Source organism: Carettochelys insculpta, chromosome 3, assembly GCF_033958435.1.
Source record: "Carettochelys insculpta isolate YL-2023 chromosome 3, ASM3395843v1, whole genome shotgun sequence".
Taxonomy (NCBI): domain Eukaryota; kingdom Metazoa; phylum Chordata; order Testudines; family Carettochelyidae; genus Carettochelys; species Carettochelys insculpta.
In genome coordinates this window covers 178,143,846-178,167,013 of record NC_134139.1, presented here as the reverse complement: position 1 = coordinate 178,167,013, position 23,168 = coordinate 178,143,846, and the positions used below count along the sequence as shown (strand labels likewise).

The 23,168-nt window shown below is 43.7% G+C and overlaps 1 protein-coding gene across 4 annotated transcripts in view; it reads left to right on the top strand.

Annotated features, from left to right (window-relative positions):
* The window catches only part of KIDINS220 (kinase D interacting substrate 220), a 137,941-nt gene that overhangs the window by 7,600 nt on the left and 107,173 nt on the right, over positions 1-23,168 (top strand). For all 4 annotated transcript variants that reach the window (XM_074991232.1, XM_074991231.1, XM_074991233.1 and 1 more), the window contains exons 2-8: positions 5,331-5,478; positions 8,566-8,664; positions 11,601-11,699; positions 13,085-13,183; positions 14,853-14,954; positions 21,809-21,907; positions 22,969-23,166. In XM_074991232.1, the coding sequence (XP_074847333.1) occupies positions 5,371-5,478; positions 8,566-8,664; positions 11,601-11,699; positions 13,085-13,183; positions 14,853-14,954; positions 21,809-21,907; positions 22,969-23,166 (804 nt within the window). In that variant the 5' untranslated portion in view covers positions 5,331-5,370. The remainder of the gene's footprint in view (positions 1-5,330; positions 5,479-8,565; positions 8,665-11,600; positions 11,700-13,084; positions 13,184-14,852; positions 14,955-21,808; positions 21,908-22,968; positions 23,167-23,168) is intronic.

The window sequence follows — 23,168 nt, the reverse complement described above, 5'->3', positions numbered from 1 at the left end:
GATCTTGTAGGTGTTTGTCTGTAGGAAAAAGGGAACAATCTGAATTTTAAGGAGGCAATTATTTTATGTTAGTGGCATGTGGGAGCCCTAAACAACTGTTTTAATGTGCTGCTAAGAAATGGTTTGTTCAATGGTGCTTAATATTTGAAAAAGTGAAACTTCAGCATATCTAACACAAGAGATTTGTTCAAGCCATGGTTTATATTTTTTATATTTTTTTTCCTGAGGACTGCAATGTCAGTTATTTTGTTAGTTCCTGAAAGTTTAATTGATATCTGAGGGATAAAAGTCTACATTAAAATAGAACGTAGAACGTTGGCTGAATAACCAACAGCTTAAATAGTAATTTACAAGGCAGTATGCTTATCTACAGTGCAACAGGCCTGTCTGCGCTTTTGAAATGTGGAAATCATTGACATTAAGGAAAGAATCTTTTAGTCAGGAGGCATGCTGAATACTGTTTTCCTTTGGAATCATTGTGGAATTGCTGAGAATTTGCTCATAGAATTTTGACTATAAATACATAGTGTAATTTATTTTGGAAACATTTATCATTTCTTGCCAGTACATTTTATTTACTGAAACTTTTTTATATAGAAATATTTGTTCAACTTGTTGAATGTTTTCAGTAAAATATCAGAACAAAAATATGTAGAAAATGATGGAGCAAAAGAGTAATCTGTAGACTTATTTACGAAAAGGAGGTTTGTTGGAATTATAAAGTGTAATTTTAGAAGTTTGACATTAACTGAAACTGAGCAGTTTTGTATTTGCAGTGCTCATTGTTACAGTACAGTACAGTAGTATTTTTCAGCCATTGCAACAAATTCTTTCCTTTATTGAGCTATGAGGCCTTCATACAGCAAAACATTTAACCCTTGCTTAACCTTAGCATGGGAATACACTCATTTCTCATTAAATGAGTACTTTATTTACACGTACAAGTACTCACTTAAACGAGGGACACACATACCTACCTTTTGTTCGCTGGATGAGTGAACTCCCCCCTGCTAACGCAAGCCTTACACCCTCCCAGGGTCTCCAACCTGCTGCAGCACCCGCCGGCCCTGCAGGACCCCAAACCACTGCAACCTTAACAAGCCTTAGCCGAAACCTAACCCCCCCCCCCCGCAGACCCCAAACCACCGAAACCTACCCCACCCCTCGCTGGCCCTGCAGACCCCAAACCGCTGCAACCTTAACAAGCCTTACCCCCTCCCCGCAGCTTCAACCCACTGCAGCCTGAACCCCTCCCACTCACCCTGCAGACCCCAAACCGCTGAAACCTAACACACACACCCCGCTGGCCCAGCAGACCTCAAACTACTGAAACCTAACCCCCCGCCCCCGCCCCCCCGGCCGGCCCCATGCACCTAAACCACTGCAGCCTAGCCCTGCTGGCTGCCCAGACCAAAACCGTCGCAGCCTTAACGCCCCCCGCCCCACTGGCCCCACAGACTCAGCCTGCACCAGCCTGAACTCCACCCCCCTGTTACCCACCCAGCTACCATGTTTTAACCCTTCTTCCCACTCATGTCCCCAAACTGCCCCCAACCTTTAAACTCCCCAACCCCAGGTTCACTTACCTTTCCAAAGCAGAGCCACCTGCTGCCGCTCCGGGCATGTGGATAACTATATTAGTCTATTTCAACAAAAACAACAAAGACGGATGTGAAACCTTAAAGGCTAACACACTTTGCTCTAATAAATTGGTTAGTCTTTAGAGTGCACTGGACTCTTTGTTTTAGATGGTCTGTATTGTTCCTCTTTGTGATACATTGTGGGAGCTGACTGCTCATCCATAGTTTTCTATGAGATGAGAAAAACTCACATTTTTGCTTTTTCCCCCAACATTCTGGCCATCCTGGCAGCAGAGCTAATGAAAGCAGGCCAAAGCTAGTAGGAACTATTGTAGAAATGAAACAGGGACTGCTGCATGTGAAGAAAAGCAGGTGAGGTGGGAAATGGGCACCAACCAGGACAATCCCAGCACCAGCCATACCCAGTGCTGTGCAGGGGAGACATTCCTTTCCCAGGCAGTAGGATCCAACCTGCCATGTAGCCTTTAGGGAAGAAATTGCAAGTCCAAGCCAGGAACTACGTGATAGGCAGAGGTGATGTGAAATGGGAGCCACAGACAATCACCTGTCCCCGAGCGCATGGGAGGAGGCGCTGAACAGCAGCTAGCTGGGGTGCTGAGTGGGAGGAGGAAGAGGAGGAATCGCCCCTTGCAGCTAGAGAGCTAAGTGAGCTGGGGCCACCTTGTACTGCTTCCTCTGCCACTGTGTGTGTGTGTGTGTGTGTGTGTGTGTGTGTGTGTGTGTGTGTGTGTGTGTGTGTGTGTGTGTGTGTGTGTGTGTGTGTGTGTGTGTGTGTGTGTTGGTGAGTGCCAGCCCTATTAGTCCCCTCCCCGCCCCACCGGCCACTTCAATTAGGGAGAGAGATGGGGTGGGGCAAAGCAAAGGCAGGCAGGGCATAGAGCTGGGGGCAGGGAGAGGCAGAAACTAGGGTGAAGGGGATTGTGCTGGCCCTTCCCCAGCTTCGGGAGTGTGTGTGTGGGGAAATCTCATGGCCTGTGGCCTACTGGGTCCCCTTTTGTTGTTTGCCTCTGCTGATTGGACCAGCTAAAGCAGGGACTCCCATAGATTGATCACAAAGAAATTTCTGCAGTTTTGACCTGACTTACTCAGCCCTGTTCTGATTAACTATTTGCTTCAATTTCCACCTGCCAGCTTCTAACAGTTTCTTAATTTTAGCCTCATGCTACTCTTGCCCTTCTTGCTAGTGTCTTTTCCCCGATGACTCCTCTTTACTGTTCTTTCATTTTAGCTTAGGCTTTTCTAACTGTCCCCAAACACAGAGGTTCATAGAATCATAGGGCTGGAAGGGACCTCAGAAGATCATCTAGTCCAACCTCCTGCTTCAAGTAGGATCAACTCCCACTAAGTCATCCCAGCCAGGAGCTTGTCAAGCTGGGACTTAAAAACCTCTAGGGATGGAGAATCCACCACCTCTCTAGGCAATACATTCTAGGTTCTCAACCTTTTTCTTTTTGAGCCCCTCCTAACATTCTATAAAAACACTACCCACCTGTACCACAATAATCAATTTTCTGTATTTAAAAGCTAGGGCTAGTGTTATCAGGCAACAAGCAGGGCAGTTGCCTGGGGTTCCGTGTCACAGGGAGAACCTGTGAAACTTAGACTGCTCAGGCTTTTCACCCATGGATCGCAGAGCTCAGGGCAATGAGCTTGAGTCAGAGGCAGCAGGGCTTCAACTTTCTTCTCTGGGCCCCAGCAAGTTTAATGCTGGCCGCCTTTGGCCACCTTCCTGAAACATGCTTGCTTCAGACCCTGTGTCAAGTATGTCAGTGGAGCCCAGCTGCCTGCCACTGTGCTCTTAAGTTCCAGAGAGAGCAGGTTCCACATTAATGTTTTCAGACTGTGGTTTGGACTCGGTTCTCATTAATACAGATTTCATAGGCCCTACTAATGTTGTGTCAATATTTAAGAAGGGTGAATGGAATGACTTGGGAAATTGTTGGACTGTCATCCTGATATCACTCTCAGACAATATAATGTAGTGGAACTCAATTCATAAAGAATTAAAGGAGGGCTGTGTAATACTGACTCTAAGATTTTCCAAGAGTTCTGCTCTCCAATTTTAAATTTTGTGTAGGGGTCTGCCCATGGAAAGGAAGGTTGAAAGCAACTAGTTTTATGTGAAATTTATTCTGTCAGACTAACTTGATATCCTTTTTCTTAATGAGGTCACAAGTTTGCTTGACGATGATAATAATGTTGATATTGTATGTGAAGATCTAGTACCATACAATATTTTAGTTTTATATCATTTTAGATTTTATTAAACTATGTGGCATATGGGAAATGGATTGAAAACTGGCTGATTGATTTCAAGTTGTAATTGTAAATGGGTATTGTCATGAAATCACTGTGTTATCCTGAATGATCCCACTGAGCAATTCTTGATCCTATGCTATTTAATATTTTTGTCAGTACTGTGGAAGAAATCATCATCAAAATTATACTGATAAAATTTGCAGTTGACGTAAGTTAGGAATGATAAATTAACAGAGGACAGATCACTGGAATCAGAGGGATAGAGATCGCTTGCAAACTAGGTGAACACAAGCAATATGCGTTCTAATTAAAATGTAGTTGTATACATCTAGGAACAAAGAATATAGGCCATACTGCAAAAGGGTGTGGGGTGGGGAGGGGAAGTGGGTGGGAAGGACTCTCCTGGGAAGCAGTGATTCTGAAAAGAAATTTGTAGATTGTGCTGGATAATCAGCTGACAGCAAACGTCCAGTATGATGCTTTGGCCGAAAAGAGTTAATGTGATCCTTAATGATAAACAGGGACATCTCAAGAATAGAGAGACATTGGTGCAACTGCCACTGCTGTCTACACTTCAAAAGCGTGTTGACAAATTGGAGAGGTTGGATGAGAGATGAGCCATGTGAATGTTCTTTAAAGGATTAGAAAACCAGCCTTATACTGATAGACTGTATTGTTTAGCTTAAAATAGGGAAGATGGAGGGGTAACTTAAATACAGTTTATAAGTATATGTGCAGGGAAGAATGATTTAACAGTGGGCTCTTCAATCCACTGGACATAGATATAACATAATCCAATGGCTGAAAAGTTGAAGCTACGCATCTTTAGGGTAGAAATAATTCATAATTTTTTCATGGTGAGACTAGTTAACTATTGGAATAATTTATCAAAGGTCATGGTGGATTTTCCATCACTGACTATTTTAAAATCAAATTTAGTTATCTTTCTAAAAGATGTGCATTGGTAATTATTTTGGAGAAGGTTTATCTCCTACATTACAGAGAAGGTTAGCCTGGATGATCATAGTAGTGCCTTCAGACCTTGGAATTTATTAGGGGAGAATTCTTACAAATAACTGAAATAATTGGAGTTTGGAATATAGTTTGGGGCCAACTGTGCTGCAGTTGAGTTTGTATGTACTAAGACACAAGCAACACAAATAATACCTTTGGGGGGAGAAGGACATTTAGGTGTCCCTTAAGGCTATCTTATACTGTACAGGTATAAATTGCTGGAGTGTTATGATTACTACAGAAACTGTTGTTCCTGCATAGAGCTAAGTATAAAAATAAACATTTGAATTTTCAGAAAAATTGCAAAATATTTGGCGGTTCAGTCTTCACTGAAATGTAGAGTTAGTTATTAGTTACAAAAATGTTTGATTGTTGAGAGTGGCAGATAGAACCAGTAGTTGCAGTCTGTATTAAAATCAAATCTGCTCTTTATCTAACACTTTTTATTAAATATAGGTACATGCTGATATAGAAGTACTTGAAGTACTATCTAAAGATGGCAAGTCTAATGACTCAAAGTCTTGTGAGCTATGTGGAAGAGGAAAATGTTCCTGCTCTGAAAGCACTTCTTGAGAAGTGCAAAGATGTGGATGAAAGAAATGAGGTAATATGATTTTTTTCCAAACATTTCTTGAATATTATTTGTCAGTTGCATGATGAATAACTGATACATCACCACACTGGATATTTAATATAATGATAAATTCCTATCCATAAATGTCTTGGAACCCATTTATTTTCTTCTTTGGACCGACATAATTCCGTAACAGTCTTAGGGCATGTCTACACTAGGAGATTAGGTTGACTATTTTAAGGTTGATTTCTCTAGCACCTAGTTTTGTAAAGTCAAAGGCACATGTCCACACTGGTATATAAAGTTGGTGCAGTGTTACCCAATTAGTGTTGCCAGGTAACGCAGTATGTGTACCTATTCCAGTAGCTATTTAGCTAAGTGCCTCCTGGCCTGAGTCTTCCTCTGGTACTGCACTCCAACTGCCTCCCATACTGTGCACTCCCTCCAGCACCCCTCCCCCTTACAGAATTCTCTCCTGCACCATATCTCCTCCCTGACCATGCATCCCAATATCCTGCCCCAGGTCACCATCCAAACCCTCTGCACCCTCCCTTACCCTCCTCTGCCCCAGGTCACAGCTCCCTCTCAGACCCTGCTCCTGCATTCATCCTGCAGGCCAGAATCCTCTCCTGCACCCATACCCCCTCTTGAACCCTGTACTCCAATCTCCTGCCACAGGTCCCTACCTCCTCCTCCATACAAACTCCTCCTCAGACCCCACACCCAAGTCTGTACCCTGAGCTCCTTTCTGCACCCAATCTCTATCCCATATCCCACACCTTCTCCATAGAAAAGGATGGCCCTTGACCACTTATAAAAATGTTGTAATGACTCCCCATCAAAAAGTATTGCTGACCCCTTCTGTAACATTTTGGAGTTGTGGTTTGAACTGGAGTATGGGCTCAATTACTGATTTATTAACATTTTACTCATATTATGATTATGTCAAAGCCAAATATTGCATCACATTTTCAAAAGGCTTTCAAAGCAAAAAGCCAAGTTAATTAACATTTTTATTATTGAGAAACATTAATATAGGACCATAAACTTACTTGGCATTTTAAATACAGTCATACTCCCTAGTGCAAAATTATTGCCATGTTAATCAGTCATAATGCCACTACCTGGAAAAATCTAATTAAAACTAATTTAAGGAATATGCCTGCAATAGCAAGAATCTCTCCTAGATGAGTCAATGTATTTCCATAGTTCATTTTACTAAAAGCAGAAGAAAAGACCATTTAAAATATATTCATTAATTAAGCAGTCAGCAGCAAGTGATTAGTAACCTTAACTAATGCAGGTGCAATCAAATAAGGTGATTCAGCTTGGTTTACGTTTTCAGGAAAATTCCTGATGTACTTCTAACATTGACATGGTTCTTGTGTGCAGGCATTTAGTGCATATAACTAAAACTGAGAAAATTTGGATGCTGTTATTTGCATCGTTGAATGGATCATTGCTTCCCTTAGAGATATGGTGACTTCTAGCTTGAAGCTGTTCTGGAGTGAAGGAGGGTAGGGAGAAATCCATCATTTCACAGTGGCCTGCTGTAGACACTTTCACACATGTTCTGTCATTTGCATACTCACTGTAACCTGGACTATGCCAGACTTTTCTCTTTCCCATTAACTTCCCTCACCCCCACCAAAGTCTATTCTTCCTTGGAGTAAGAAACTGTCTTCTATGTTGCCATAAATGATGGAGGAGAAACCATTATACAAGACAGTTCTTGTATGTACTGTTTCTCATAGCTAATATGGTTTATGGATTAAAAGACAGTGCAGAAGGTGGTGTCCTGCAGCAAGCAACATCATCTAGGATAGTCCTTTTGGTCCTCCATTTGGGAGAAGTGCCTTCTTGGGGAGAGATGCTCTTTAGAAGCGAGAAAGCTTTGTATCAGATTTCTTTTATTATCCCTGAAGGTTGGCTCCTGCAAGATGTTGAAAACCCTCCAGTCTTGTTTTGTTTCAGTGAGATGAGACTGCCTATTACAGGGATGGGCAAATTACAGCTTGCAGGCTTCATCCAACCCTTGAGCTTGCACTCTGGAGTAGGATTGGGGGCTTGCCCTGCCACGTGTGCCATGGCTCCATATTACTTCTGTAAGCAGCTGCATGTGCTTCCCAGAGCTGCTTAAGGTCAGCACCACCTGGCGTGTCCACCCCAACCTCCTTCTATGTCCCAGTCCCTCGCCTGAACCCTAATCCCACTCCCACCCTTGATCATAGTTTGGCGCATCCTCCTGTGCCCTGAATTTGTCCTCCATGACCCCAACTAGAGCTCAGGCCCCAGTCGGTAACCTTACATGCCCCCACACTTCAGCCCCTTGCCCCAGCCCTGATCCCCTTCCCATCCCCATCCCTTGGTTCCAATCTGATGCCTATTCCTGCACCCCAGATTCTTTGTCGCTAGTCCTAACCTAGAGCATTCACCCCAGCCAGAGTCCTCACCCACACGTGCATCCCAAGCCCAATATTTTGAGCATTCATGGCCCACCATACAATTTCCATACCCTGACATGGCCCTCAGGACAAAAAGTTTGCCCACTTTGGCCTAGTACCTTGCAGGATGAAGTCTGTAGACTCTTTGTTGCTCAGTTTTCTCTTACAGTGACAAGCATATTGTCTGTGTTTGGAGAATAATATATGTACAGCTGAACTATGTTTTGTGGACTTCTAAAAGAAATGCACGAACTTCTGTTCGTTGTACTTTAATAACTATGACTAAGCTTCTTCAGGCTTTGAATAGGGAAGAAAACTTTTTGGATCTCCAAATGTATGAGGTGGACAAATGAATTGTGAATCTTTAATGCTTTTGATGAATTGCAATTATTTTCTAGAAGCCACTCTTTGTATCTGAAACCATATCTGCTATATTATGAGACTTCATACTGTTACCATTTCTTTATTAATTTTTTTCATGCGTGTAAGTGAATTATTTGCATATGTTGCATTTTGCTGGCCTTTCTCAAATACTGAATCAAAGCATAAATTATGAACAATATAGGAGATTTCTATTACAGCGGTATATACGTTTCTTTCACTGCTGAGGTACATAATATGGGATGTGTCATCTTATCTAAGTAGTTCAATTGTAACTATAATTTGATTACAGTATGGTCAGACTCCATTGATGTTGGCTGCTGAGCAAGGCAGTTTAGAAATTGTCCAAGAATTACTCAAGAAAGGAGCTAACTGCAATCTGGAAGATGCAGTAAGTATTAGTGCTATTTTTTTCCCCTATGGTGGTTCCTTAGCTGGCACTGAGGTGTCTATCTCTATGCTTATCCCATAGTGTTGCTTCAGGTCTGTTAAATGAAGCTCCTCTGTGGCTGAGTTTGGATTGATTATAATGGTAAAAATAGTTAACATGTTACCCACTGTAACTGATCCACAAGAAAGCTGTGTCTAGGTAGATGCTGGTTCCTTCCTTGTAGTTGCACAGAATAGCAGTGTATACCGTTTCCATATTTAAACTGATGTCATCATGAAAGTTTATGTATTTGAGAATATAGTATGGATGCATTTCATGTGATGTCTTCCATGCTGTATTCCATTTTATTAACAAAGCCACAGTAAAGAATCAGTTAGTTTTACATAATAGTGGAAGGGAAAGAAATAACAAGGCATGGGTGAGGCTTAGCTGAATTTTCAAAAAAGGTGGAGAATGGATGAAGAGGACAGATAGAAACCAGATTATTCAATATTTTAGAAACACTAGATGAGGAAGAGAGATTTTACAGTCAACAGTAGCAAATTTGCATTACAAGATCCAGAGATAAGTGCTGGTTAAGCAGGGGACTTGAGTGGCAAAAGAAACAAGCAGGCTAGAGGATTTAAAGATATGATGGAAAATTGTGAATTGGATCACAAAATGAATAGCGATCCAGTTAAGTTTATTGATGATGGATGTGATGTCATTCAGCTGCTTTAAACCTGTTAGAAGGTATGCAGAATACTGCTTCTAGGTAGGTAGAATTTGGAAGACAAAAGAGATGTGAGTAGCAATAGTTAATGTGAAAGTTCAATGGATAGACACTAAACCCTTGAAATGCATGATTTCGACTTGCACTTAACTTGCCTTAACGCGGGTTAAGCGCAACTCAAAATCCTGTTTCCCCGCCCCCCCCCACCGACCCTGGCTCAACCCCTTCGGCCCCCTGCAGCTCCAGTTCAACCCCCCACCAGCCCCACTCACCCACCCGTGCATGGCTCCGGCTCAACCCCCACCCCTGCACCTGGCTCTGGTTCTGGTTCTGGCTCACCATCCCTCAGGCATGGCTCCGGCTCAAATCCTCCAGCCCCAGTTCAAGCACAGGTCCGGCTCACTCCCCCAACTCGTGGCCCTGGTTCAACCCACCCCTCCTGGCCCTGTTCAAACCACCCTCAGGCTCACCCCCCACGCTTGGCTCCTGCTCACCATCCCTCACACGCAGCTCCGGCTTAACACCCTGCCAGCTCACCACCCCTGCTTGTGGCTCCGGTTCAACTCCTGCCCCAGTTTAAACCCCTGATGTGTGGCTCCGGCTCAAACCTTGTCCCCAGTGCTGATTCAAACCCCCACAGTGTGGCTCACCACTCCCGCGTGTGGCTCTAACTCAGTCACCCCCCGCCCCAGTTCAGTTGTGCACCCCCCCTTCCACTGCACATGGCTCTAGCTCAACTCCACCCCCTCGACCCCCTGCAGCCCTAACCCACCCAGGCTTAACCCCCCTGCCTCCCTCCCACAGTCCCAACCCACCTCCAGGCTTAACCCTCCCCAACTGCCCCCCCAACCCAGGTCTTACCTTGCAAAAGCAGCTCCAGGTGCTCCTGCTGCTTCCCCGGCTGCAGAATGTGTGTTCTGCTGGGGAAAAAAAGCTGCCCCTGACTTACACGAAATTCGAGTTACGCAAGGGTGCATGGGAATGCAACCCTCATGTAAATCGAGTCACTGGTGCATTAATATTGCATCAGAGGTGTAGAGCTGTTACAGTTTTATACATAATCAATATTGTGGGGTTGGCTACAGGAAGATTTTACAAAGATGGGAGGAGAGAATTTAGGATCCAAGGTGTTTTCAAGTTATAGCCAAAGGAGAGGTGAATGGAAGGTAGAATTGTGTGGGCTTTCCTTCCTTGTTGCTCATGAGAGTAAAACCTTCTTAGACTTAGTTTACTTATTTGAACAATCAGTGAAAGAGAACAGAGGGGGTTTGAAGTAAATTCAAGTTCAAAAGTACCATTGAAACAAAGTTAAAGAAAGAAAAGTGTTCAAGAGGGAGCTGTTATTTAGAAAAGTGTAGATCTCTGAGAATGAAGCTTTTTGGAATTTGAGAAGTAGTATCTGGACATGGAAGAGAAACTACAAGCATCAGAAAAGTTCATTGTGAGGGAATTCAAGACACCTCCCCCCATGTATGCAGACTGGGAAGAGGAAATGTTTTAGTGTTGAAGGTTGCATTGGAGTAAGAAAATTAAGATGGAAAAAGAACTTTAGATTTTTATTTACACAGAATAGAGTAATTATCGTGAATTGGTCATAGAAAAACTGAGGTATAAACTGATGGGGGAATCTGAGCGAGCAGGTTGTAAATTTTGTTAGTTATAGAAAGTATTTGTTACAGATTTTAGTGTAAGCATCTTTATCCTTTATCCTTTTATTAGTCTATGATGAAGGGGCCTCCATTTGGTGGGGGGGAAAAAAAAAGACTGGTAGTTTATACCTTGATAGAATTCATCCCATATGATGATTTTCTTTTCTATCAATAAGACTAAGAGCACCAAACCTCAATGCAAATAGAAACAGAGATGGAGAGAGGGACATAAACCGTAAAGGGGGCATGGAAACCTGCTGGCATTCACTACCATGGTCTTACCGAGTTACATACTTCTCACATTTCATAGTTAGGAAACGCATAAAATCTCACATTATATTGAACATCTATCCACAGTTTCACAGTGGATGTATTTTTGTCAGTTGAATAAGCAAAACACATTATAAATATTAATTTGTACTTTATACTAAGAATAATACTGCAATTGTAAGGGAACCACTATATACAGGGATTAGTAGCTTGGTATGTACAACCTTCATGTTGCATTTTCTGTAAATATCACTAATTAAATTTAAAATAAAACCCTACATCTTTCAACTTTTTTCATTCTTTAGGATAACTGGACAGCTCTTATTTCAGCAGCTAAAGAAGGATATGTAGACATTGTGAAGGAGTTACTTAACTGTAATGTAAATTTGGAGCACCGGGATATGGTATGATCTTTTATTCTAGTTTTAAAATGGAATAGTTACACTAACAGGGACATATATGGAGTTGACTTTTTCGCAACTGTGCAAAACCAAATGAAGATCTTCTATTGTGCGAATGCTTTAAAATGTAAAAAAGTTATGCTTTAAAATGTTTATCTGTTAATAGAAAAGAACATACTTGTTGTAAGGTGCTTCTCTTCTTCCATGCATTAGAATTTCTTCTAGAGTTCAAAATAAAATACTGAAACTTTCTGTGAAATGAAAACTTTCTTTTGTATTGCAGGAATCTCAGATTTTAAAAGTCTTATCCATTTTATTTAAAAACTTGAAATTAAATTTAATATTTGCAGATATAAATTAGGGATGGCAAAGCAACGAGGACTCTGAAGCTGTGGCTGCACTATCCATCCCTTTCAGAATGGGCATGTTAATGAGGCATTTTGGAAGATGCTGATGAGGTGCTGATATGAGTATGCAGCCCCCCCATTACTATAATGGTGGTCGCGTGCAATTTGAATGTGCCGCTTTTGAAATGCATGCTTCCCGTGTAGCCAGGGGCCTTTCAAAAGGACCCCCTGATTTTGAAAGCCCCTTCTTCCTAAAACTAAATAGCCATAGCCTAATAGTTTCCTCTGCTGAGTGTAGAGTTCATCTAAAGGATACATTTAAATCCATTCAGCAAATTCAGTATAATTTAGAAACTTGATTATCTGTGCAGTTGCATGTAAAACTGGTAGGGTAGTCTCCTTATATGGCATATGTTAGGGATAGTTAATCTCATTAAATTGCAAAGTCTAACTCCTGAAATTCTTTGGACTCTGGGGATTTGATTTTGCTGGAGATAGAGGGGGAAGAAAAAAAAAGGAATTTTTGTTGCTGTTCTCCAGTAAAATAAATGTTGTTTTTGGTAGGGGTAAAACCATGTACGCTCTTCCTTTATGAAACATTATACAGTCAAGTGGCTGGCCATGCTCTTGATATCTATTGGTTTAGGTTGATAGAGCAGGGAATTGAAATTTGTTCATGGGTTTTCTAATGACTTCTATTCAGCTAGCTGGCAGGTTTGTTCACTTCATTTGAGAGCTATTATGGAAGCACCTTATTCAGTCTAAATTCTGCAATTCTTTTGTTTGAAGCCTGTGATTTTGGTCTGCAGCAATAATTTAGGAGAGTGTTTTCGCTCCTCCTCCACACAAACTGCCCTACGTTCTATATGTTGCTGCAAAAAAGTTTAATTTTAAATTCGTTGTGTTAGAATTTTTGCAACATTTGTCACTATTTCTTGTGATAGGCTTATAGATAGAAGTTTAAGAACAGGCATGCATCTAAAGAAACTGCATTAATATGAGTTTTAAATAAATATCTAATATTTTTATTATGCTTTACAGGGGGGGTGGACAGCCCTAATGTGGACATCTTATAAAGGTTGTACTAAAGTAGCTGAGTTGCTTCTTGAGAAAGGAGCAAACCCAAACGTCACTGGACAGGTAAGATTTTTATCTTTGAGAGGCGTTAAAGTCCCTCAAAAGTCTGAAATGTGTAGTAGTAGTATCTTGTGAAGAACTGAGAGCTATATAAAATTTTATAGTGCATCTCATGGCAATGAAATGATAGTTGCTATGAATTAACCATAAAACTATTAATGAGGGGCAGATGATTTTATATATTTAAACTTTACTTCATGAAGATACTAAGTAAATGACAGTAATTTCTATGTGTTGTAAGCCATGTAGAGTAGGATAATTCTGTTCAGTTTTAATTACTGTGTTTCTAAAAATGAATAATTGAATAAACGTTTTATAAGTAAGGGCTTGTCTACACTACCACTTTCCTTCGAAGGAGGGATGGTAATTAGGGTGTTGAGAGTTTACTAATGAAGTGCTGCTGTGCATAGGTAGCACTTCATTAAGCAAATTCCCATCCCCCGCAGCAACTCTGAAGTTTTAAACTTCGAACTACTGGTGCATGTCTAGTTGCAGTGCACCCGCCAGTACTTCGAAGTGCCGGGGCAACTTCAAAGTCCCCTTACTCCTCAGTACTAGACGTTTAAAACTTCAGAGTTGCCGCGGGGGCAGAGGAATTTGCTTAATGAAGTGCTGCCTATGCACGGCAGCACTTCATTAGTGAACTCCCAACACCCTAATTACCATCCTTCCTTTGAAGGAAGGTGGTAGTGGAGCCACAGCCTAAGAGTAGTAACTTAACTCTATTTCTTTTTAATGAACAAATAGTCTGGGTTATGAGATAATTATACATAAAGAGACTCATAAGAACTCATGATGACGCTGTTTTGGGGAATCTATTCTATCCTCTAAGTTTGTTGTTGGCATTATTAGCTTATGTTGGTGTTAGAAGGTGTCATATAAATGTAGACAACTCGAAGCTTATATAAATTTGTTATATGTACATAATGTTTTTTTAGGCTCTATTTGTCATTACCGCTGTGTAAATCATGAGGTATTAGGAAATGATGTTTTTCATCCTTCTTAAGAGCAACTCTGTCCAAACTCTACTACTGACTACAGGTTGCATCTCCCTGGTCCAGCACCTTTGGCATGTAACCAATCGTGAACAAGGGAATTTGCAGGACCAGGGGAGGTCAGTGCTGACCTCTTTTCTTCTGCCAGATCTGGTGGCACTCAGGAGAAGATGCATAGTGACTGTGTAGCCCAGCTGTGACAGAAAGGTGGTGCTTGGGAGATGGTGACAGAGCCCCTGCATGGTTGCCAGTCTGCGCTTCTGGCCTTTGGCCATGGTGGTCCACAGCCACCATGCCTCGTTTCCTGAGCGTCCTCCCCTTCCTTCCTTGAGCACCACAAATGTACGTGGCCCTCTGTGAGGGTTTGGGAGAAGTTGATGGGCACAGAGTCAAGCTTCTGCCCATGAGTGCTCCTGCCCAGAAGCACTCCCAGGGATGCCAGACTGCAGATGTTGCCAGACAACGGAAGTCCAGGCTGTCGAGGTCCAACCTGTAATCCATTTAATTGGCAACAGTTACTCAAATATGATCAATAGATAATTATATGCATGTTTCCTTTCATTTTTCATTTTGAGGTATTCTGTTAGATATCCCTATATAAATAGAAAAATTCGTGCAGTTACGAATGTCTTTGTTTCACATGGCTTAGTTTTTAAATTGTTATTATTTGATTTAAGCAATATAGTGTTTATCCCATCATTTGGGCAGCAGGACGTGGCCACTCGGATATTGTACATCTCTTATTGCAACATGGAGCTAAAGTCAACTGCTCTGATAAAGTAAGCTATAATGTTTGTTTAGTTCTTTATATTAGTACAGAAATGTTTGTGCAGCCCAGAAAAAAGAGCAAATGTTCAGGAAATTATCTAGCAGACAATATCAAGAATTTGTCCTCCTAAAAATATCATTTATGTGAGAGTTTCAAAATGTGTATATTTTCTGACTAAAACATCAGTCACTGAGTCTGAAAGATTAGCCTGAATTGCATTGTTTTGCTCAGAAGGTTAAAATTCCTGTGACGTAGTCCAAGCCATCAATTTGACAAATATCCTTTCAAAGTATTCTTGCTTAATCATATTTAATAGTTGACAATAATTATTATGCTAAATATAATAGCAGAATATTGCACTGAGCACTGATTCCTTAAAAGATGTTTTTTTTCTTCTGCTTTTGTAGCTTGTAGAATAGAGCTAATCTAACTTGCATACACATCTTATTCTAGTATTTAGAAACCTGTGAGAAAGCAGTTAAAATTGCAAGTGTTTTAAATGTGATAACTTCATTTTGTGAAGTCCAGCTCTTTGACCAGTTAGTTGAGCCCTGAACGAAAGCAAATAGCTTCTGAAAAGGATATAAACGCAACTTCAGCCTAAATGAATAAGCTTAGCAAACCAAGTTAAAGAATATTGCCATTTTATTGCTTCACACCTAAAGAAAAGAGTAAGTTTGATCACCTAATCAAGATGATTATAAAAAAAATAAGTATTTATTTGGAAGGTTTAGCTCAGATATTCATAAAGAGAACTTGAATGACAAAATTCATTTTAATTCAAAGTTGCTTCCTGGCCAATCTAAGATAATGTTCAGCATTCCTGCTCCAACGCATAGATCAGGTGTGATAATGAAAATGCAGACTGATGACACTTAACAGAAAGATTTAAATGGAAGTAAATTACTAAGTGGAGAGTTTTGAAACAAGAATTTAACTTTATTTTCCATTTTGCAAACTGGCAGGTCATTTTTTTTTAATTTTAATATTTTAACATTCTGTATGGTTTCCTTTCAAAGTCCTGAATAAAAGTACAACACCAAAACATTGCTTATTCTTTTAACCCCTTTTCCCCTCTCATTTGAAGGAACATATTATTTGTTAGGGAAACTTACTTTCAAAATCTGGTTTGTTGTTTTTTAAATCTTCAATGAGATTCTTAGGCTACATCTACACTAGAGTTTTGTTGACAAAACCCTGATTTTGTCGGCAAAACTCATGAAACTTATACACTAAAAATGCCTTCTGTTGACAGTAAACTCAACAGAACACTGCACTTTAGTTGACAGACTTCTGCGTCTGTCCCATGAGGCAGAACGCCTTTCTTGACAAAATCTGTCAATAAAAAAGCTGTATGGACACTTTGTCAGGGTCTTTTGTCAACAGATTAGTCCTTGATGGCACCAGCTATCTGGCCGGGAGGCTCCCTTTCCACCGCAAGCCAAGCTCTGTTTCCTGCTTCTGGCTGCCCATAAAGCTGCAGGGAACCCCAGAAGTCCCGTGGCAGGAAGCTGAGAGCATGCAAGCAGCAGAGCTACATGCTAGTAGCTGTGTGCCCTCACAGCCACTCCATGGGACCCAGGGTGGATGGCTGAGGCCAACCAACACACACTTTGCCCCTTGTGGGACCTGCCTTGAGGGGTCCCAGGACCCACCCTGGGATTCAAAGAAGTGGACCCCACCCTGGACATGGCCATAACTTCAGGATCTCCTGTGCTTCTGAGTCAAGGAGGTCATGCTACTGGATCCCTCGGTGAAGAGGCACAATGCCCTGGGGTACATCTGCCTTGCTGCAGCCCTGGCCGACTGTGGAAACCCCACCCTCACCCTGGAGCCAGGTGCAGGCCAGAAGTAAGAACTGTGCCGGGCTGTGTCTGGGAATGGGATCCATGCCTCAGGTTGGGGGCAAGGATGGCCATCTGCCCCTTCTCTGTGGAGCTCCACCAGCTCCTGGGTGGGTGGGTGGTGAGGATAGTGCCCCCAAACTGAAAGACTTTGGACATTGCCCAGGAGGTCTGCTGCAACACCACTGGAGCTGGAGCAGCCAGGGACCCAGCCAGAGCCCAACATGGATCCTGAATCCAGTCAGGGGATCCTGGTCTTCGTACTGGACTCAGGCCCCTGAGGCAACGTGCAGGGTGTCTTCAGATCTATTTGAGTACCCCACGGATCACACACCCCAGGGTGTGAGGGGTGGGCACAGATGGGGCATGCCACAAGTCTTGCCAGGCCAGCTCAGGTGGGACCCCATGCTGCAGTCCCAGCACATGCAACCAGGTGCAAGGCAGCGTGTCCTAACCAGACACAGAAGGTAGCCCCTCGGCATGGGTGCTAGCCCACTGGCAGCCTCACGGGGGAGCTGCACACAAATCCCAGGGGCCCAGGGGAAGGGACTGCCTTCCTCTGTCTTAGCTGGGAGTGGGCCAGCTACACGGGTGACACCTCAACCCCAGACACACCACCAAGGAGCGTGGCTTTCAGCTTGCGGGCATGCCCACAGGTGATAGGCAGCACCTACCCCCATGGACAGCACTGCAAGCTGCACACATGTGAGGGGGCCCCTAGGGAGGCCCAGGCTGCACTGGCGCACCCGCCATCCATGTGGGGGCCCCTATGTGGCCAGACAGTCCCCCTGTGCCACTAGCCTCTTGGGTGGGGTGGGGGCTCAGCGGTAAGCCCCATCCCCAAGGCACATGGGCCTGCCATATGGCATGGCCCGCTGTGGAGGGCACACATGCCTGGGCTCCCAGGACATCCCCTTCCCTCAGCCTGTAGGTGGGGCGCAGGGCCTTAGGGGCTGTCTGGAGAGAATGAGTCACTGTCTGTCCTCCCTCTCTCTTGCAGCTGCACTGTAGGAGGGCTGGGGCAACCCCACCTTGCGCCATGCAGCCCCATCCAGGGACTGGAGCCAGCTAGCCCAGGAGTGGTGCCAGAGGGGGCCCGCCCCCCACTGCCACCAGTGTGGGCCCACCGATGGAGGAGCCGTCGCTGGCCCAACAATGATGCCTTGCATGGCTGACCTCCAGGAGTGGTGGATGTGGGCCTCAGACCAACTGATGTCCTGACTGGATGCTGTCACTGGCGCCCTGCGGGACTGGTTGGCCAATCTACCCACAGCTGCTGCCCCCACACACCCTGCCGCCATCACTCCCCTTATCCCTGCCTTCTGGCCACGCTGTCCTGCATCTGCCAGACATCCTGCTGCCTGTCATGGACCTGGCATGGTGGCTGATCACCTCCAGGCCTCCCCATTCCCCCTGCCAAGTTTAACCCCGCTGCAGCCCCCACCCCTTTACCTCCTTGTGCTCCCAGCCCTAGAGGACCCGAAACCCACGTGGGAGGGGATCCCAAGGCCAATGCCACTTGAGGTCCCTCTCCTTTGTGGGGCACTGCCTTCTACCCCCTTCTTAGACTGAGGCCTCCCATTCTGTTTCCCAAGCCCCCGCTCCAAGTTCAGGTGTACCCCCCGCATCCCAAGCCCTCCCTATGTATATAGTTATATTGTTGCACATTGTACATAGTTTTTTATCACATTTATTTTGTGCATGTTTTTCTATTTTAAAGTAAAGTAGTTATTTTTCCATCACCCCCCCGCCTCTCATTATTGGGGAAGGGTCGGAGAGGGGTGTGTGGGCAATGGGAGGGTTTGTGGTAGGCTGTGGGCCTGAGGCTCCTGCTGGGGGTGCCCTTGGGTGGGTGATTGGGGGCTTCGGGAGACAGGCTTAAGGCCTGCCTAATCTGCACCCTGCTTCTGTGGGCTTGGTGGATGGGAGCTGCACCTGGCTGTTTGTAGCCGTGAGCAGCGTCTGCCCCCCAGCAGGTGGCCATGGCTTTGGGGACATTGTTCTTTCCCACATCCAGCCCTGAATCATGCCTTTAGATGGCTGAGGGCACACTTGATCTGGTTCCATGCCTGGTTGAGGTGGGCGTTGAACGGGTCCGAGGTGCGGTCCAGGTGGCCGATGTGCAGTCTCATAAGTCAGGGATTAAGGAGATAGGTGGCATCCCCCATGATGCAGAGTGGCATCTGCACATCCCCATCCGCCAGCTCCCTGGAGTGACATAGGTGCCTGCCTCCATCCTCCAGAACAGGCTGGAGTTAGAGAACACCTGTGCATCACGTGCCTGGTATGACCGCCTGATACACATCAAGGACCCATCCCTGGTGGTTGATCAGGGCCCACCGCATGATGGGAAAAGTACCCCATTGCAGTTGATGTACCATTCTGGGCACAGATGGGGATGTGGGTCCCATCAATTGCTCCGAAGCAGTTCAGGAAATCCAGGATGGCGAAGCCAGCCATGACCGCATCCAGGTCTGTGATGTGGACGACCTCTGGAGCAAGAGCATGTTGATGGCTGCATAGGGAGGAGGCCAGACACATGTGAGGAAGTGAGGGAGGATGTCCCTGCTCCCTATGGGCTCCTCTGACCCCTTCCCCGCCCCCAGCCTCTTTGGGTTCTGCCAACCCCCCTGGCAGCAGGTCTGTGTGAGGGTGGGACAGTATGGTCCCCTGGAGACAGGGCTTCCCCACGTCTCGCACCCTTGACCCCTACCCCACCAAGGGTCCCCCTTGGATAGGTTCCCCACTGTGCCTCCCTTCCATGCTGGCAGGCCTGCAGCCCAAGCGTGCCTGACCTGCATGAGGAGAGCCCTGATGGTGGACTGCCCCAGGCTGAACTGGTTCCTGACAGAGTGGTAGCTGTCCAGGGTAGTGAGCTTCCAGAGGCTGATTGTGATCTGGTATGCCAGGGGCATGGCGGGCCGCATCCAGGTGTCCTTCCTCTGGAAGGTGGGGGCAAGCCAGGTGCAGAGCTACAGGAGGGTGTCTTTCCTCTTACAGAAGTTCTGAAGCCACTGCTGGTTATTCCACTGCCTGATGACCATCCAGTCCCACAGGTGGTGCACCTCCAGATCAGCCTGGTTGCCCGGGGCACAGGTGTGGGAAAGGCCTGGGACAATGAGGACATGCTCCTCAATACCAGTGGTAGGTGCATCCCCCCAGAGGAGGTGGAGAACAGCCATGATCAGGGTGATCAGCAGCTCAAATAACTGGAAGTAGGTCCAGCGCAAGCCCAGGGGCTGCTCCGGCACCATGGCTATCTGGAAGGGTCAAACTCTCACAGAAAGCGTGTGAGCCCTGCAGTAGCTGTGCTGTCCCTCAGTGGGGTAGGTAAGCCTCAGTATGGGTAGGGAGTGTGTGTGTGGAGAGTCCCTTTAAGAGAGTGCCTGGCTGAGGCCCCCAAAGGGCTTGCTGGCCTTGTGACCCTGTCAGATGAAGTTCTGGGGTCTGTTCTGTTGAGAGCGTAGCCGGGCTGTGTGGCTGCTCTCTGTCGACAGATCGCCTTTTCAATCTGCTTTTGTGTGTGGACGCAATCTGTCACCAGAGGTTTTGTCGTAAGATCTGTTCCTGCAGCAGCTTCTGTCGACAGATCGCTCTAGTGTAGATGTAGCCCTAGAGTTACAAGAATGAAAACCTTTCCTCACACAAGCACTTTATTCTTTCATCTGTAAAAAATGAGTAGGTTGCTGCTCAGTTTCCTTTTATCAATAGCTGATGGTAAGTGACCCCATTGTGGTGCTCTGGATGTCTCCTCTGAAAACAAATCATATGTCTCTGTAGAGTAAAAAAAATTTTTTTTTTAAATTCCCTGTGTCTGAAAATACCCCTCAGACTGGTCTTTCAAACAGTGTTTTCCCAGATGAAACTAGTAGTCATTAATGATAGAATTTAATTCCTTATGTAGGAAAGAAACTTTCAATGATCAGCTATTGTAGGAATTCTTCTCCATATATATCTTTATTTTTGATATTTAAAAGCTCCTTTTCATGAAATCTTGATGCTTATTCACTTTGATAAATACAAAAATTGACCTACCCTGTTATCAACCACAGTTTAAATCATTCATCTGAAAATAAATTCCCTTCTCAATCTAAACTATTATTTTCAACCAAAATTCTTCATAAAAATGCGTTGGAAATTAGATGCATGTTGATGCATAGTCTGAAATTTAGGGGAGTGTGAAGGCTAGAGAAACTGAGTTTGTCAAGGATCCCTCAACTCCCCTCTCCCGCAAAAAATCTTCAGTTTTAGCATGAGGTTGTTTCCACTGAAGTCAATGGATCTAGTCACATGATTTAAAGTTACTTTGCTGGGTTGAGGCCTGATGGCTTTGTGAATCAAATCCTGCACCTCAGAGTCCTTGGGAAGAAATACACGGTTATTGCAGACTGTTGAGACCTTAGTGAAACTGTGACCAATCAATAATGTTTGTCCAATCCTCCATAGTTTCCTAACTTGAATTTACTATAGGATCTTCAGTAACTGCCATGACACTTGTACTACGTCTTCTCCTGATCCATCCAAAATGCGTCCATCCCCACTTTGTGCACTCCCACCCCTAGTAGACTCTTTGTGCACAACTTTACATTTCAATGTTTTGACACTATAGCCACACTCTTACATTATGGATCTTGTCTTACCCTGTTCTGTCTATCTATGATTTTAGTATCACTATGCTGTTAATAGCCTTCTCCATTTCTCACATTCATGATGGCTTTTTACATGTTGCCTCCTATTCAGGGAATAATCCATTATGCCAAAGTATCATTGTCTTCTGAAAACTCTTCCCTGAAACTCTGTTCCTATGACATGATTCTACTATAGTTGCTAGGTGTGTAACTTTTTTATACTGTAAAGTAATTGAGAAAGGCAAGGCTTGTCTCTATTTGTGTGTATTTTATGGTGCCAAGCACACTGTGTATGCAGTATAGGACACTTATATTGTCCATTCTGGACATGAAATACAATAAAGCAATTTGAAAGAATATACTAAGCTTTTTCTTGCTAATTTTGTTTATAGTATGGAACCACTCCATTGATTTGGGCTGCTAGGAAGGGTCATTTGGAATGTGTGAAGTACTTGCTGCAAATGGGCGCTGATGTTGATCAAGAGGGGGCTGTAAGTAACTAATTTTATTTTCTATGGTAAGATGTGGCCACTTTTTGTTTGCATCATAAATAGACTGGCATTTCTGGTGTGCAAAAATGAAACAAAGGTATATGATGACAATGAAGAAAATACAATTTATTGGTCTTGAACAGTGTGCAGGTTATTTTTTAAGATCTAATAAGAGGCATACAGGAAATGCAATCAGAGCTTCTTATTAGTATGGATTTCATACTGTTACCTGCAACATTGCCATTTGTTAAGCTATGATTTTTAAGTTTAACACATACATTATAGAAGTAGTAGAAGATACTGGCTCACTCAAAATTTGCATTAAATCTGTGTGACAGCATCCTTTGTAAATCTTTAGCCATGCAAAGGAACCATGTGGGCAGACCTCTGTTTTGGAACTGATGTATTGGTATTTTGGATGTATGTTATCCACTACAACCTGAACTTAGATGCAGTGTTATGTCTCGATGGAGACAAATCTTGAGTCTGAGTGCACACTATGGCTGTTTCTATGGTGGCCCCTCTTTTTCGAAAGGAGCATGTTAATGAGGGAGTTCGGAAGGTGCTAATGAGGCACTGACATGAATATGTGGCGCCTCATTAGCATAATGGCAGCCTCACACAATTCAAAAGTGCCACTTTTTGTATGCACGCCACCCATGTAGACGGGGGGCCTTGCAGAAGGACCGCCCCTCCCCCCCCCGTCTCCAAAAGCCCCTTCTTCCTAAAACCAACTAGTCTAGTTGCTGGTGAAAACTTTGTGACATCATTAATATTAATTCCAGATAATCCTTCAGATGGTTAGAGGACAGACAGTGAAGAGCTACAGTTTCACTTCAAAGTGAGCAGAACCTCCCCCGCCCCCGATTTATTGTTTGTATAAAATGTAAACAAACAAAAATAATGGTTTTAATTTACATTTTCTGAAATGGAATTGGCATATCTAGTGTACTAATGCACTGATATTATTTTCATAAAACTGCAGAAGGATTGTACAGTTCATGTTTGTATTTGTATTCCTTATTTAGTGTGTAATAATTTCTTTTTTTTTTTTTTTAAAGAACTCTATGACTGCACTTATTGTAGCAGTAAAAGGTGGTTACACTGACTCTGTAAAGGAAATTCTGAAACGGAATCCAAATGTAAATTTAACAGATAAAGATGGAAATACAGCTTTGATGATTGCTTCAAAAGAAGGGCATACAGAAATTGTGCAAGATCTTCTTGATGCAGGAACTTACGTGAACATTCCTGATAGGGT